Genomic DNA, 16519 nt, shown 5'->3' with positions numbered 1-16519 from the left:
TAATGCACCTGTATTATATCATAATGTATAACATACATCATCTCTAAAGCAACCTTAGACAAAAACACCTCATGGGAATTAGACCAACAGGAACAATGAGAAATGAACAGACAAAAATGCTACAGTTTATAGTTGTAAAGACTGTGAGTTTTAAATTATATTCCAATGTCAGAGACGTTAAAATGTGAGAAAATGAGCATATTAGAATCCTCAAAGTACAGTGTTGTCTCTAATCCTCAAAACAGGTCTGCAAAGGAGGTGTAATGTCCTTTGACTTCATTCAGATGTTGTCCTTGTGAGAGAGTAGGAACAGTAGTAAGTATGGTAACATAATCTAAGAGTTACTAGCTGTTACCTGTGCGAGGAGCCGTTCTGAACCCTGTGCATGGATCTCAGTGAGGCATCGCAGCGGTGTCCTGTGGGATAACTGCTACTCTCTCTCCATTTTGCTGATGAGGAAACTGAGGCACAGAGAGGCTGAGCGGCAGCTCCTGAGTGACAGAGTGAAAGTCAAGGTCAGACCCACGTCGAGCTGAGTCTCCAGGTCTCGCGCATTCCATTCAAGTAGACTGTTCTTTCATTACTGTGTAAGGGGAGCTAAAGCTAATATTTGCTGCTCTTTCTCCAGAAGAAAACGAAATCTTTGTTTAGAGGGAAGGGAGTACCATGCTGCTGAGTGTTTTCAATCACGTGAACAGTTGTTTGTTTTGGAACAGTTACACGGCAGTTTCCTGAAAACTGCTCTTGCTCTCGTAGGACGGCGCTCCACTTGGCCTGTGCCTGCGGCCATGCAGGGGTGGTAGCTTTCCTCCTGGAGAGAAAATGCCTGCTGAACCTCTGTGACGCTGAAAACAAGACCGCGCTGATGAAGGTATGGGGCAGCGAACCATATCCCCGTGAGGGGGATGTAAAGATTTAACTACTGAGACTAAGAATGAATTTATGTCATTGAAATATAGGGAACTGGTGAAGCTTGTGGACTGTCTACTTTGAATTCCTAGAATTTACACTCTCTTTCTTGGCACAACACTGACAGGCCGTAGAATGCCAAGAGGAGGAGTGTGCGACTCTTCTGCTGGAGCATGGTGCCGACCCGAATGTCGTGGACGTCTATGGCAACACCGCCCTCCACTATGCTGTCCTTTTCCAGAATGTCTCACTCGCAGCAAAGCTGTTTTCCTATGACGCCAATATAGAAGCCAGGAACCAGGTATAGCTCAACTAACTTTATTGACCAAATATTTGCAAAGCATTTTTTTAAACTAGATGTGTTTTATTGATAACAGTATGTAAATAGGTAGACTGAGTAGTGTCCAGCAGGCCCTGTTACCATGGAAACAACTCCAAAGCCAAGTCAGGGGTGGGTGGAAAACGTCAGAGCCCACAGAAAGGGCCAAGCTCTCTCTCTCAGCCACCCTTCTAGCCCCGAAGGAAGATTTTCCCACAGGAAAATCAGGGTGGGTTGTAGGCTCAAGTCCTACAAAAAATGAAGGCCTGGGGGGGGTGCAGTGACGTGGTGGGTGGCTGCTTCCAGGGGCTCAGGGAATGGGCGCAGCTGCTGGGGTAGGGATGGGGGTGGGAGGAAGGAGACCCAGCGCCCAGCAGGGGAAGCTGGGGCGGCGCAAGTGGGCTGGGGAGACAGCAGGCCTGCAGCCCTGAGCCCTCCAGGACCCCGGTTCTGAGATCCGGTCAATGGCTCAGGTCACGTGTGACACCCAGCGAGGGGCGGACACTTGTGCTGGTGACCACTTGGTTCGCCAGGGACACACCTCGGGTCTCCCATGCTCAGCCCTGGGGGGCTGCTCGGCGGGGTTGCAGCTGAGTGAGGGGAGCTGGTGATGGTGAAGCTGCCCCTCCTGCTCTTTCTCCTGCGGCTGCAGCCCCGCCAGGAGCTGCAGAGAGAGCGCCCCCACTCTCACAGGTGGGCTCAGTTTTCATTGTTTGGAAGCTCCAGCCTTCCCCGAGTGAAAATATTTTGAAAGCACTTGATTGTCTAAGATGTCACTTGAAAACACGATATTGCTCAAGAAGCATTAGAGAGTAAAGCGTTTTTTGTGTGTTTATGGCAGATATTTGTGACAACACTGCACTTGTTGAAGGTAAAACTTTTTCCAAGTATTTTTCCCTTACTGAAAAAAAATTTTTTTTTTTCTAATTAGTCTAAAATAACAGTAAAGCAAAATTTGCCTTGGAAATAGAATTTGTCTTAAAACTCAAACAAGCATTTGACAACATCATAGAAATCTTGCTGCTGTTAACACATTCCAATTTTATGAAAGAATGACTTATATAAAAGTGATTTCTCTCTCATTGCTCAAGGCTTCAGAGGCTAAAAGGAGAGGCAAAGGAGCAAGCAGGTGAAAAATGGAGATCAAGGTGGAATTTTGGCAGTTGGGATATGCCAAGAAGAGGGTTTTGTGTTTTTTTTTAACTTAGCCAATTTTTTAAAAAATTTATTTATTTTAATATTTATTTGGCTGTGCTAGGTCTTAGTTTCAGCGTGCAGGATCTAGTTCCCTACCAGGGATGGAACCCAGACCCCCTACACTGTGAGCACTGAGACCCAGCCACTGGACCACCACAGAAGTCCTGAGGTTTTGGTTTTTGTTTTTTTTCCCCCTTCGGTTTATATATTTTGGTAAGGTGCTTTTCAGTGTCAGGGATAATAGTTGTTATTTTGAGAAAGAGATTGAGTGAATTGGAGACTTGCCTAGGTATCAGTTTTAGGAAGACTGCCGAAATCAGATCAGCAGTGAAAAGGTGGTGATTACGTTGGAAAGAAGAGAGAAGAACAGGTATTTAACAGAAATATTATCCTATTCTGGCAGAAACACCCAGTTAGATAAGAGTCTCGGTTGAGTCTGCTCTCAATCTAGGTCTTGATAGAAAGTAAGGGGTTTATAAACAATGAGATCAGGTTGCCTTTTGTGTTTATTAGTCCCTGTTCTACCACTGTTTACCCAGGAAAATTTAATGCAGTTTTGATGACTCTTACCTCTTACATGTTCTTTTTTCTTCAAATCCTCAAGTAAGAGAAGGAATTGGCCATGTGGGTGAGAGATGAGACTGGAATGTTTGCTGCGCTAATTCTCAGCTAGATTGTGCTGGTGAAAACCACAATCACTTAGGAAAGCTTATAAAAAATTTATAAGCCCAGGCTGTTCCCTGAAGGTTTTGATGGAATAAATCGAGGAAGGCCTGGACGTGTGTCTTTAGAAATATTTCCATGAGATTCTGATACGATCCTTGGTGAAGAACTGTGGAGTGATTAAGTATAATTTCTAAGTGCACCTATCTCAAAAATAAGTAATCTATAGAAGAGTTGGAGTTTGATCAGTGCCAGCTACTTCCATCAGCTCCCTTCTTTGCAACAATATTAGCCTGACTTTTTCCTCTGCCTCTGTGATTGAGAAGTTAAAAGGAATATTTTTCGCAATGTCTATTGGCTTGAATGATATAGCTCCTTTTCCTTCCAACCACGCCAAGAGTCTTTAGAGATTTGGTCATGGCGAAGTTACTTCATCTGGAGTCTGACCCTTTAAGACTTTTGCACCTTCTGTTATCAACCAGGTCATTAGGTCAACAGATGTTTGTTACCAACAGGGTTTTCCTGACTGCAGTAACAGTAATTCACGAGCCTTCGTTTGGTGTCAGCAGGACAGACTCTTGCAGTGTGTCTGTTAGATTTGCTGAGCCCTGGCATAAGCAGGATGATAGCTTTAAAGATCAAAACCCATGAAGTTAGTACAGATGGGGATTGTTTTCATCATTTAGTTTCAGCAGTCTTAGGAACTCATTATCCATTTGGTTAATAATCTGGGCGAATTCTAGAAATAGATTGTAGTTTTAGCAAGCAGTGGAAACATTCTTCAAGTGGGAATTTCGAGTCTTGTTTTTTAAATTTATTTTAACAGAATTATGAGTCCAGAGCAACTTTTATTACATATTGACACCCACTTCTCTTGTGAAACACATGACACTAAGGAAAGGAAAGCTTTCACATAGAAATATTTGCTTTATACCCACCTGTTTGGAAACAGCAGAACGTAAAACCACAAGTGGGCTGCAGACCAAATGTGGTCCTTGGATATGTTTCGCTTACCTACCTCCACAAACTGAGTCAGCATTGAAAATTTAGCAATCTCATGCAGAGGTCTGCATCTCAGGCTTCTCAGAGAACTAAATCTGGTCCCCCCGAGCCCATTCTACTGTTTGGTCTGCATGTGGCGGCCTCCCCTTCTGTACGGGGCGTGTGTTCGCTGGTTTGCCAGCCTCACCTGGCTTTTTCACTTACTCAGGTCACCAGCTTTCCCTCCATAAGCATTTGAGTTTACAATTCTTGTTTTATAGTTTATTTTGATAACTTTTTCAAGGTTTTAAAGACAGTCTAGTTAATCTATAATGGATTTCATATTTTAAAAGAATCTCTTAAGGATGGGATTGAATTTTTCAAATTAGAATTTTTAAGTTGGTTGTGGCAGTTTCACACTGAATGAGTCTCCCAAACACAGAGGATTATGAGAGCGCGCAGGGAGAGGTCACGGAAGAGCAACTCCCCAAGAAAACGCCGAGTGCGTGTTTATTGGTAGCTCACCTCGTAATCTTTAATGAAGAGCAGTAAAGCAAGACAGAGACCAGAACTCTGGGATTAAGGCAGCTTCCTCATGGAGGTCTGGAGGTAATCACATGAGAGTCCTCAAGAAAGGCCTTTGAAGATAAGCGGTGTTGTTCTGCGTCAGAACGGCATCTAACTAATGATGACCCCTCAGTTTAACTTTAAGGGCGGGGGAAGGAACAAGCGAGGGAGAACGAGTAAGATTAAATTTCAGGAGACTTTGCTGAGAAAGCCGAAAAACACGGTGCCCACAGTTGGTGTTTTGGAAGAAAACAAACCAAAACCACTTGTCTCTTTGCATGTTCATGTAGAGGATAATATTCCCATTGTAATGTCTGTAAACCTCATGAGGATACTCTTGGTCATCCTTGGACAGGTTATGCATGCTACAGGTAATATTATATATTCCTGCCTCAGCATTGCTCCTAAAATATGTAGTTGATTCAGTAGCTAATTGATTCTCTCTGGAGGAGTGTTGAGACTAGTAATAGAGCAAGTAAATACTACAATATCCCTGATAAATACTATGAGAGAAGGAAAGATCCTTGGAACCAGTAAATGTTGAAAGTGATTTTTGAGAATGACTCTGTGGTTCATCTTTGGAAGAGGTAGAGGAGGAGCATCTCATTATTTATTTTTTCAAAAGACGTATTTGGCTGCACTGGGTCTAGTTGTGGCACATGGGATCTTTAGTTTCGGCACGTGGGATTTAGTTCCTTGCCCCGGGATGGAACCTGGACCCCCTGCCTTGGGAGCTCAAGTCTTAGCCCCTGGACCCCCATGGAAGGCCAGGAGGAGGAGCATCTCGAGGAGATAGAAGGCGCCCCGGGGGATGAGGAGGAAGGGCTCCCTTTTATTTACTTTCTGAATTGTATGTTTAAGGTCAGAGAATCTGTTGCATGATTTTCAGTTCAGCTTAGAAATAGGTTAACTGTGTACATTAGAAATGGTTTTTCCCGTTTTACAGGATGACCTCACACCACTCTTACTTGGCATAAGGGAAAGGAAACAGCAAATAGTGGAATTTTTAGTAAAGAAAGAAGCAGATATACATGCGGTTGATAAGATGAAAAGGTACAGTTGTTCTTTTTCTTTTTAAAAACCTTAGTGCTGTTCTCTGGTGCTAACATCAAGATTAAATTAATAAGAGGTTTCATTTGTGATCAACACTTCCTCAGTTAGGTAGAAAATCAATTATTCTGACTGGGAATCGTGAAAAACTATATAGCAGAAATATATAGCAGGATTCATATTCCTTTTTAATATTGAGTGATGTCGTATGCAACCTGTTCCTGTTTCTGGTTGATCTTGGAGTAGCTGAGGGATTTCATACTAGTTTCGTTAGCTTTATAAAATACGGATTCTGCTTTTTAGTTTACCTTATGACAGTATCGAATTTCTTAATTCTTTTATAATGATTGTTAAACCTCTACTTCGTATCTGTTTTTCCTTAAAAGATGCATACTCAACATAAAGGACTTGATTTTGTCTTTTGGGGTGACTCTTTGCTCTCAGTTACTTTCTTTGAAAAATACTGATGTCATTAGATTGCAGAAGAGTCCTTCACAGTTTAGTGACTAAACAGCAACAAAACAGTGATTAGTAATCACTGTCCCCAGATACTGTGGGCTCATCAGTTTTTATCCTTTTTCATCTCTAGTACATTTTGATGTTTTCATTTTCAATGAATGTAGAAGGAAGAATGATAGGTTTAATTGGATAAAGCGTTCCTTTAACAAAGATAAGTCAGAGGTGGATGATGCAGATGAAAATGATGGGCTTTAGATTCAGACTGGGTTCAACTCCTAGCTTTCCTACCTGTTAGGGTTATGACCTTGTGCACATAACTCATCATCAGCAAATAAGTTTCCTGATACAAAAAGGCAAATAGTAACGCATCCTTCAAAAGTGGCTGTGTGTATATATAGTATTTCCTTTAGTGAAGAGCACATGCGTGTCAACATCATTAAGTGCCACGGTGACTATTTTGATTTCCATTATTGTTAATATTTTTGTTTTAAGCCTGCAAATAGCCTTTGCTTAACCCAACCTCTCGCTGACTTTGAAGTATAATATATCAGACTAAGGAGGAAATGGGGGATTCGTCCCCTTAAATACTCACCTGCCTCAGATAAGCGACCTCAGCATAGTTTCTCGTCCATCAAGGACTTTGTTATTATTTTTTAAAAGCATTTATTTATTAGACTGCGTGGGGTCTTAGCTGTGGGAACTCTCAGTTATGGCATGTGGGATGAAGTTCCCTGTCCAGGGATGGAACCTGGGCCCCCTGCATTGGGAGCCTGGAGTCGTAGCCCCTAGTCCACCAGGGGAGTCCTCATCGGGGACTTTTGAAATAGGTAAGTGCTGCTACGTGCCATCCCAGTGGGACAGGAGGCTTCTTTTCCATCCCTTCATTTTAGCCTTGGAAGTAATTTACAAGGATGTACACTTGAACATGTAAATGGTCCGCTCTTCATGGAAGGGCAAGATGTTGACTTGGTAAAGCGTATCAAACGAGCTGTTTCTGGAAGTTAACTTCCTGAGGGTGACGTCATCTCTCTGTTGTTTTAGAACCGCCCTCATGCTTGCTGTCAATTATGAATGTATGGATGTAGTCAGTCTTCTCCTTCAGCGAGGTGCTGACATCTTTTCTCAAGATGTCTTTGGACGGACCGCAGAAGAATATGCTGTTATTAGTGGTTTTAAAATGTAAGTGTTCACATTAAAATGCCAGTTCTCACTAAACTGCAGCCAAAAAGAATTTTAACTGTGACTTGTTCCATGACCAGTGAGAGTTGTCTGTTTGGTGCAGGCAGCTTCTATCCTGTGGGGGCACCTTTCCTTAGGTCATAGGTTCCCCGTCATCCTTCCCAGAGTAGTGGGTGTCAGCTTGCCTGAGATTCCATAGTTACAGTTGGCCCCCTCATGGGATCTGTTTCCTGTAATAATGAAAATCTTCCAAAGGATTTATCTGCCTCAACCGTAGATGTTTTCTGAGTCTGCCCCATTCACCAGAAATCCTTAAATCTCACGTAAGTTAGTTCAGGGAGGAATTTAGAGAGGTAAGCCCTGCCTAGGACTTGCCAGCATCCACTGTAAGAGTAGGGTTATGTCTTCCACGTGAATCGGAGATGCACATGGAGATTAAGCATCACTGTCAGAAAGATCTGCTGGTTGAGAGTTTGAGTAGGTGGAGAAGGGTGAGTAGTGGTCCAGGCCAGGTCTTGATTGTGATTCGTTTTCTGCGCTTGGTGTAATTAGCTGCAATAAGGGGGGATAATTATGTTCTCTAGTGTAGTGAGTTCATATCTTATAAATAAATTTAGGTACCAATTATATAAGGGCTGAGATTCCCTTAACAACAAACCACAAAGAACAACTAGTCACTGTAATTAGTCACAGTTTCCTGCAACCCTTGAATGCTAAACATGGAAGAAAACAGACATTGGTTTTGTTTGGGATTTCAAAGTAGTTCTAGCAATAAAGTTCAAGAACAAATTATTCCATTCTTTGGCTGTCTCTGCAAGCATTTGGGGATATATTGCCTCATTCAGTCCTCTTAATCCCCTTGTGAAATAAGGCAGTAGGATCCCGGTTGTGCAGAGGAAGACTCTGAACTCGAGAGAAGCAGCTTCTCCAGGAACACAGAGCAGCTGGTTGCAGAGCGGGGCTTTGCGAGTCTGAAAGGGTGTTCGTGCGCCAAGCCAAAGCCAGTGAATCCACTGAGCTGTATCGCCCTCAGTGCACGACTGCTGCCTCTGCCTTTCCTTCCTCCTCTAAATCCATGCTGAGTGAAACGCTGTAGAACTTAGAAACGTGAAATGTAGGGCACAGTTGTAGTTTTGACATTATCGCTGACATTGTCTATCTGAAATAATCTAAGAATTTAACATATATTTGGTAGTTGTTTTTCATATTAGTGTTAAAATATTATTTATCACATTTTTAACACATAGCATTTGCAAACTCATCTCTGAATATAAAGAAAAGAGGCCTAAAACTCCTCCCGAAAAGAGCAACCCAGGTACGTCATCTGATAATAATGAATTACTCTTGATGATTCTACCATAGATAAAGTAGGAGTGAGGAAGTTTCAATAATGAAAGAACTATGATAAAATTAGTGTAAATTGCATGTGTGTTTTATTTTTAAATTAATTTCTTAATAGTCTAGTATTCAGAATTGTTAAAGAAGTTAATTGTAGGTAATTTAACATCAGAGACAGTATTGTCTGGAAAGAATTCCATGTTGTTAATCACGGCCCCTAAAATCCTGTGTTAGATTTTGGTGTAAATGAGAAAAAGTGGTTGTTAGTATGATATATAGTTCGGCTATAATCATATTTTAGCAAATTGGACTTCTTATAAAAGTGGAACTTTAATTTTTATAAATAGTTTGCATTTAGTGAATGAATAGTTATTAGTTACTGTTTAGTGATTAGTCTCACTAAAAAAGTTACCATAGTTTAAACTGGGAACCTCACTCAACAATCCCTTCCTGGTAGGATAAGAAATGATAAACAATAAGAACTGCCATGCTGAGCCAGTGTGCAGCGTAGCAGGAAGAGATTACTTTCGAAAGATACCTTCCAATACTACAGATCAGAAAAGCAATGCCTAGTTGAGAAGCACCGGTTATTTTGCCTGTTGTTCCAACAAGGTCTCTGTTACCAACTTTATTCCTCACAGATCCAGAAAGAGTGAAATAGGTTGACTTTATTAGACCCAGATGTTTTCTTCTGTGTGTTGGATAGCTGTCATGATAGTATAGTTTTGTAAGAACAACATGTTCTGTTGCCGTTATTTAAAAGAGTATCATAATAGATTTTCAAATAGATCAACTTGGGACTCTGCAGATTCTAGTAAAAGAGTGCAAACACTTCACATCAGCAAAAACACCACTATGTCCGCTCGATGTGGCATCCAGCACATTGTACGAGGTGTCTGAGAACACCTTTCAACTTCGTAGACCTCTGTCTAATCAAAGGGGGCTTCCCAGGGGGCTCAGTAGCAAAGAATCCGCCTGCCAGTGCCTGAGATACTGGTTTGATCCCTGGATCGGGAAGATCCCCTGGAGAAGGAAGCGGCAACCCACGCCAGTATTCTTGCCTGGGGAATCGAATGGACGGAAGAGCCGGGTGAGCTGCATGACATTCGGAAAGAGGGCCAGGAAGACTTTGTTTCCTGTGTTTTACCACGCTCTGAAGTTCAGCGCCTGTAGACCAGGCTTCCTTGTGATAGGGCGTTTTCATCCTGAACTGAGGAGCCAGAGAATTTGTGTCATGTCCCAGCAAGACACCTGCAGGCTCTGTTCTCTGCTCAGGGAATGGGAGTCCAGAAACACTGTGCTGTTCACGTGTGCCCTTGTCAGCTGACAGTGCTGATTCTAATGGTGTCGTGTCATTTTCTGTCCGTCTCCTGGAGTTTGGTTAGGGTTATGGTCATTGTCCACAGCAGGTCTGTCCTCTGTTTTTCTGTTCTACTTTTGATGACTGTAAAGGAGAGGAATGGTTCTTAGGCATTCATGGCCCATGAGTGTAGTACAATCAGTATTCCCTCTAGTGTGGGCTCCAGGTGTGGTCCTAAAGGAATACTTTTAAACACAACATCAGTCTTGAGGTTTTAATAGTCTGTATGTTTCTTTTGTTGATTTAAAATGTGTCTTACTTTTTTCTTTAATAGTGGATAAGCGTTCTGAAGAAGACTCTTCAAGCAGGTAGGATTTGACAGATTTTTAAAAATTGCATGTGTTACTAAGAGAACACGCAGAGAAGAGAAGCTGATGTTTGCTGAGTGTTCTACCCTGGGTTAGAGACATTTATGACCTCATAGAGTCATCAGAGCAGCTTTGGAAAGTAACTGTGTCCTACTTTTACTTAATTAGGCAACTGTGGTTCGGGGAGGTTGATGAATTGACCCATGATTCCATGGTTAAAATGAGTTGACCTGTGATTTGGCAGCTGGCCTGCCTGGCTGCAACATCCACGCTCGTGTCCCTCAGCAGAGACTGAGAAGTACCCGTGCAGCATATCAGTGAAACATATAAATTAGTTCTTTGACTTGTGTCCATTTTAAGTTTCAGACATTGCGGGGAACTCCTGTACTCCCTCTACAGTAAAGGGGAGGAATGGGGCCTTCTCCATAAGTGATTTCCCTGCTGAAGGACCAAGACTGCCATTCTTGATGGACGCAGAATAGTCTCTGAACCAGGGACAGACAATGGAGAAGGAGCAGCATATCCTCCTGCTTTAAGTCATCAGGTTTATTCCACTTTGGGCAAACAAAAGTTATGTCAGTCCATCAATTAGATTTTCAGTTCAGCTGTTAGGACTTGGTGGAAACATACTATTTTCAGGCTCTGCCAATATATTGGCTGTCAGTCTTTGTTATGGAAACTAAGAATGAGTCTTATCTAGATATGTCCTAGGCTGGGAAAGATGGAAGCAGAAATAGGTAACTAAAATCTGTTTTGGAGACTTCTCTGGGGGTGCAGTGATTAAGATGGTTAATAAGACTTCTCCTTCCAATGCAGGTGGTGTGGGTTCAATCTCTGGTCGGTGGAGCTGAGATCCCACATGCCTTGGGGTCAAAAAGCCAAAACATAAAACAGAAGCAACATGGCAAGAAATTCAATAAAGACTTTAAAAATGGTCCACATCAAAATATCGTTTAAAAAAAATGTTTTAAAACAGGCCAAATTTTAATTGAGAAACTTTGTTTACTACATAGATAGCCAATCTTGCTTTTTTTGTTGTTGTTGTTTTTCGTTTAAAGAAATGAACTCACTCATTTTTGTTGTATGTTTTTGCTCTAAAGGTTTTCCAACAAACCTGGTGTTGATTCATGGCTTACATCAGATGATAAAGTCTTAGATTTTGAAACCAAGGTAAAGTGCACTCTTGTGAAGTTAGTTTTCGTGCTCTGAATTTAGTTTCATATAGTATTTACTCTTAAATTCAGCAGTGGTGTCCGTCTTCCTGTTTTATGTTTGTAATAGAAAGTCCTTCAGAGCAAACTATTTTATAAACATATGACGAGTTGACTTTTTAATTTTTAACTTTGGTAAATACTGAAGGTGGGGTGAAGAAAACAATGGACTGGAAAATATAGAGTGACAGGAAAATAGTATTGGGTAAGGTTTTCCCACAGTAAAGGAAATAGGAATTTTGGTCAAGGATAAAGAGTCTTCCTGTAAATTTTAAACCATAAGGACATGACTTTTGCAGTACTCATAATGATATCTTTAGTGGATATAATTACTTATTTTAATAATCATGGAATCTTCCTGGAGCCTTTCAGTTCCAAAACTATATAGCATATATCATCTAGTTTCCCCCCCCTACCCACCATCCCTGGACTTTATTTTGGTTTCTTAGAGTTGTTAGGAGGGCCTTTTTTTTTTTTTTCTTTCTCTGTTTCTGTCTTGGCTCTACATTAAGACTAAAATAAAAGTTGAAATTATGGAGATTTAGAAATTTAAATTCTGTTTCTGCAAAATCCATATTATAAAGGGATTCCACTGTGTTTTCTCAAGCATTCCATTAAGAGTATATTCACGACTCTTCATCTCATTGAAGAATACGTGTTTGCCTAAAATAATCACCAGCTATAGAAGCAGCTTCTCTTGTGGCTCAGACAGTAAAGAATCTGCCTACAATGCGGGAGACCCGGGTTCAATCCCTGGGTTGGGAAGATCCCCTGGAGAAGGAAACAGCTACCCACTCCAGTATTCTGGCCAGGAGAATGGCATGGACCGTATAGTCCATGGCATTGCAAATAGTCGGACACGACTGAGTGACTTTCACGTCATAAAAGCAGAGACTTTTAGTAACCATAAGATAAAACTTACAACTTGAGATTTTTTTTTTTCTATTGTAGTTTTAAAAAAACCTACTCCAAGTCCTTGTGTCACATTCTGAAACTTCAGATTTCAGACATTTTGTATTACTGTGATTTAAGTATTCACCTTACAGCCCTGTATCAGTGTAAGCTAGTGGACTTCAGGAAACAATTGTGCATCTCCTGGAGCGTGTAGCATAGGTCTCGAGTCTAAGAACCATGTTAATAGCTTTTGAATGTGAATAAATGAAGAGACACACGGTATCCTAGATAATGTTACAGGTAACATCGTTCAGTTGAGTTATGTTGAGGGAGGCGGTCCTGCATAAGAAGGAAATAAAGAAGAAATACGTGAAAAGTAAAGGGTTGCAGTATTTTTTTCAGTGTCCACCAATTGTGAGATGAGAATTTTAGGTTAAAATTTTTGACCTTTTTAGCCCCATCTTGTGTTCCATTAAATGTTTCTTTTCAAGCCGTATGTCCCCCTCAGAATTTTGATGACCAGTTCTTTTCCCAGTGAATAGTTAGGAATATTTGTTAATCAATTTTTCTCTCTCTCAAGTAATACTTTACAACATTTGGGTACTGACTGATGACCATGTGGGGCTAATCGAGTGACATTGTTTATAGTGGCAAAATTCAACTCTAATGCGGTAGTGTTTATAAACAAAAAGTTTTAGAGTGATACCGATCGGTATACTAGGGCTATATTATGAACAAAAGCCTATGTCTTAAATATATGTTTTATATAAATGTATGTTGATATTTGATGGGAATCCCAGACCACCTGACCTGCCTCTTGAGAAACCTGTATGCAGGTCAGGAAGCAACAGTTAGAACCGGTCATGGAACAACAGACTGGTTCCAAATAGGAAAAGGTGTACGTCAAGGTTGTATATTGTCACCTTGCTTATTTAACTTATATGCAGAGTACATCATGAGGAACGCTGGGCTGGAAGAAGCACAAGCTGGAATCAAGATTGCTGGGAGAAATATCAATAACCTCAGATATGCAGATGACACTACCCTTATGGCAGAAAGTGAAGAGGAACTCAAAAGCCTCTTGATGAAAGTGAAAGAGGAGAGTGAAAAGGTTGGCTTGAAGCTCAACATTCAGAAAACAAAGATCATGGCATCTGGTCCCATCACTTCATGGGAAATAGATGGAAAAACAGTGGAAACAGTGTCAGACTTTGTTTTTTTGGGCTCCAAAATCACTGCAGATGCTGATTGCAGCCATGAAATGAAAAGACGCTTGCTCCTTGGAAGGAAAGTTATGACCAACCTTGATAGTATATTAAAAAGCAGAGACATTACTTTGCCGACCAAGGTCCGTCTAGTCAAGGCAATGGTTTTTCCCGTGGTCATGTATGGATGTGAGAGTTGGACTGTGAAGAAAGCTGATCGCCGAAGAATTGATGCTTTTGAACTGTGGTGTTGGAGAAGACTCTTGAGAGTCCCTTATACTGCAAGGAGATCCAACCAGTCCATTCTAGAGGAGATCAATCCTGGATGTTCATTGGAGGGACTGATGCTAAAGCTGAAACTCCAATACTTTGGCCACCTCATGAGACGAGCTGACTCACTGGAAAAGACTGTGATGCTGGGAAAGGTTGGGGGCGGGAGGAGAAGGGGACGACGGAGAATGAGATGGCTGGATGGCATCACCGACTCTGTGGACATGAGTTTGAGTGAACTCCGGGAGTTGGTGATGGACAGGGAGGCCTGGCTTGCTGTGATTCATGGGGTCGCGGAGAGTCGGACACGACTGAGCGACTGAACTGAACTGATGTTGATATTTTCATAAAACTTGAAGAACAATATAGATGCATAATTTATATATTAATAAAAGCATATAAAACAGAGGCTTTGTTCGTAGTGTATCCTTCGGAATACTGACATATTACTGATCTGTTGTATATGAATTTAAAATGTATGTGTTTTTCCACAAACCTTATTATACTTATTTTTTTTCCCTTAAGTTTGTACTTGACTAGGAATGTCTCTCTGTTTCTTTTTCCTCCTCCACCTTTTTTTTTTAACTGTTAACCTCATTTTTCCTTGCAGAATACTTTTCTTCAGGGTCTGTTCTTTCCGTGCATCTCTCTCTGCGTCTATTGTGAACATGTTTGATTACGGCGTTCTGTTTAGTGTGTTTGTGGCTTTCATTCATGATCCCTACAGGTTTACTCTTGTTTTTTTTCCCTTTTTCTTCGAAGGAGCCGAATGGAAACAATCATTTGTCTTTAGTTGTTTAACAAACAGAATAGAAGCAGCGTATCCTGTTTGCACTTGTAACCTATCTAAATAAACTTTGATATTTGCCTTCCCAAGTGATAATTCATGCATATAGAAATCATGCAAGCAAATTTCAAAATATAGCAATGAATTTAAATGCCTTAGTTTTTCAATAGTACTCTAAACTACTCCCAGGAATAAATGTTTTTTCTAGAACATTTTGGCAGAGCAAATAATCTAGTGGGTGTCATAGTATTTGTCCAGCAGTCAGTTAGGGGTAAGGAGAGGAACATCCGGGGCTTCTGATGTCATCTGTCACAACGCTTACCCCATGAGAAGGTCAGTCAGTGGCAGAACTGGGGTTTGAATCCACATCTGAATGACTGCAGAGCCTGTGCTCTTTGTGTTCGATCAGAGAGGAATGGGGGAGGTTATAATTCTTTTATTCGAGTTGCTACTTGTCATTCTTCAGGCTCTTATTTTCTTCTCCAGCATGTCCCGAAACGAAACTCAGCAAGGCTAACGGAGGCTTTTCAGCAATCCAAGAGAAACAGTAAGTTATTTGAAGACTGCCCTCCTGGTGTTCTCCCCTGATTTGAAATGACCCAGGTTCTCATGTACTCTCCCCTGTTTTCACTGTATTAGAAGCAGAATGTGGCATTGTGAGGCCAGGGAGTACCACCTTCTCTGAGGACAAGAATTCTGATCTTGAAATTGGAGACGTGGTTGAAACCTTTCCCAAAACATCACCTGGGGTCCAGGGCTTCTCCCATCCTGCCTTCCCAAGGCCTGAGCCTCTTCCAGAACCACTCAGGACTCCCGCAGGCCTTGGTCTAGCAAAGGTTAGTTGTTTTGTTTTTAACTCTGTCTCCCCTGTAGTTTCTCACACACCGTTCCCTTGATCCTTATGATGAGAAAAAGGATCCCACCGCGGAAATGGAAGACTTCAAAGTCACGATACAAAATGATGTGATAAGAGCAATATATCTGCATGATTCAGATTTATAAATGTTGGCATACTAAGTATGCCATTATGAAAGAAAAAAATTACAAAGCAATTAGGAAAAACAGCTAGATGAGTATGAAGATGGGGAGGGCGATGAAGGGGAAGAATTCATTTAAGAAAGATAAGATGAATAGGAGATGGAATGAAGGTCAAGATGAAACAGATCATTTTACAAACACAACAGAAATAGTGGGGGTAAGTCGGATGAGGTTCTCTAGATTATAAATATGAGATGAATTATTTCCAATTCCACTTAGGAGAAAGTGAGGTTGTGAAAACTCAATACTTATACTCTTCTGAATGACATATAGCTGATTTTTGTGAAGAACTGAAAGAACATTTGCTCCTTAGCTGTTTTGGTGGTTGTCTTTGAGGTTGGTGGTGGTTTTTGTTTTTTTCTTTCACTGAAGTGTGGTCATTTACAATACTGTGTTAGTTTCAGGTGTATAGCAATGTGACTTGGTTACGCTTGTATATGTATATATCTGTATTGAATATGGTTCCCTCTGGAAGTTCATTTCAATTTGAAGTGAGTTCTTTTTTTAAAAAAATTCTCACTTTGAAATTAATGAAGCGATGTCTTCTATTTAATCTAGCAAAACTTTAATTCATACGCAGTTCTAGATGAGCTCTGTTTTAGGCCTAAGCAGATATATTATGTGGAGAAGGCAATGGCAACCCACTCCAGTACTCTTGCCTGGAGAATCCCATGGACCAAGGAGCCTGGTGGGCTGCAGTCCATGGGGTCGCGAAGAGTCGGACACGACTGAGCGACTTCACTTTCACTTTTCACTTTGATGCATTGGAGAAGGCAATGGCAAC

The 16519-nt window shown here is 41.2% G+C and overlaps 1 protein-coding gene across 9 annotated transcripts in view; it reads left to right on the top strand.

Annotated features, from left to right (window-relative positions):
* The window catches only part of LOC129556592 (ankyrin repeat domain-containing protein 26-like), a 67253-nt gene that overhangs the window by 6701 nt on the left and 44033 nt on the right, over positions 1-16519 (top strand). For 7 of the 9 annotated variants that reach the window (XM_088844263.1, XM_088844262.1, XM_088844261.1 and 4 more), the window contains 9 exons: positions 757-871; positions 1037-1210; positions 5583-5689; positions 7187-7324; positions 8572-8639; positions 10297-10330; positions 11431-11500; positions 15184-15244; positions 15337-15533. In XM_088844263.1, the coding sequence (XP_088700389.1) occupies positions 866-871; positions 1037-1210; positions 5583-5689; positions 7187-7324; positions 8572-8639; positions 10297-10330; positions 11431-11500; positions 15184-15244; positions 15337-15533 (855 nt within the window). In that variant the 5' untranslated portion in view covers positions 757-865. Of the gene's footprint in view, positions 1-756; positions 872-1036; positions 1211-5582; positions 5690-7186; positions 7325-8571; positions 8640-10296; positions 10331-11430; positions 11501-15183; positions 15245-15336; positions 15534-16519 lie in introns of those variants that run through there. The other 2 variants (XM_088844258.1, XM_088844264.1) reach the window with 2 other exon arrangements.

This window comes from Moschus berezovskii, chromosome 15, assembly GCF_049115385.1.
Source record: "Moschus berezovskii isolate FMDL1 chromosome 15, NW_MosBer_1.0, whole genome shotgun sequence".
NCBI classification, from domain to species: domain Eukaryota; kingdom Metazoa; phylum Chordata; class Mammalia; order Artiodactyla; family Moschidae; genus Moschus; species Moschus berezovskii.
The sequence above is the reverse complement of the archived record's forward strand: the minus strand, read 5'-3'. Positions and strand labels throughout refer to the sequence as shown.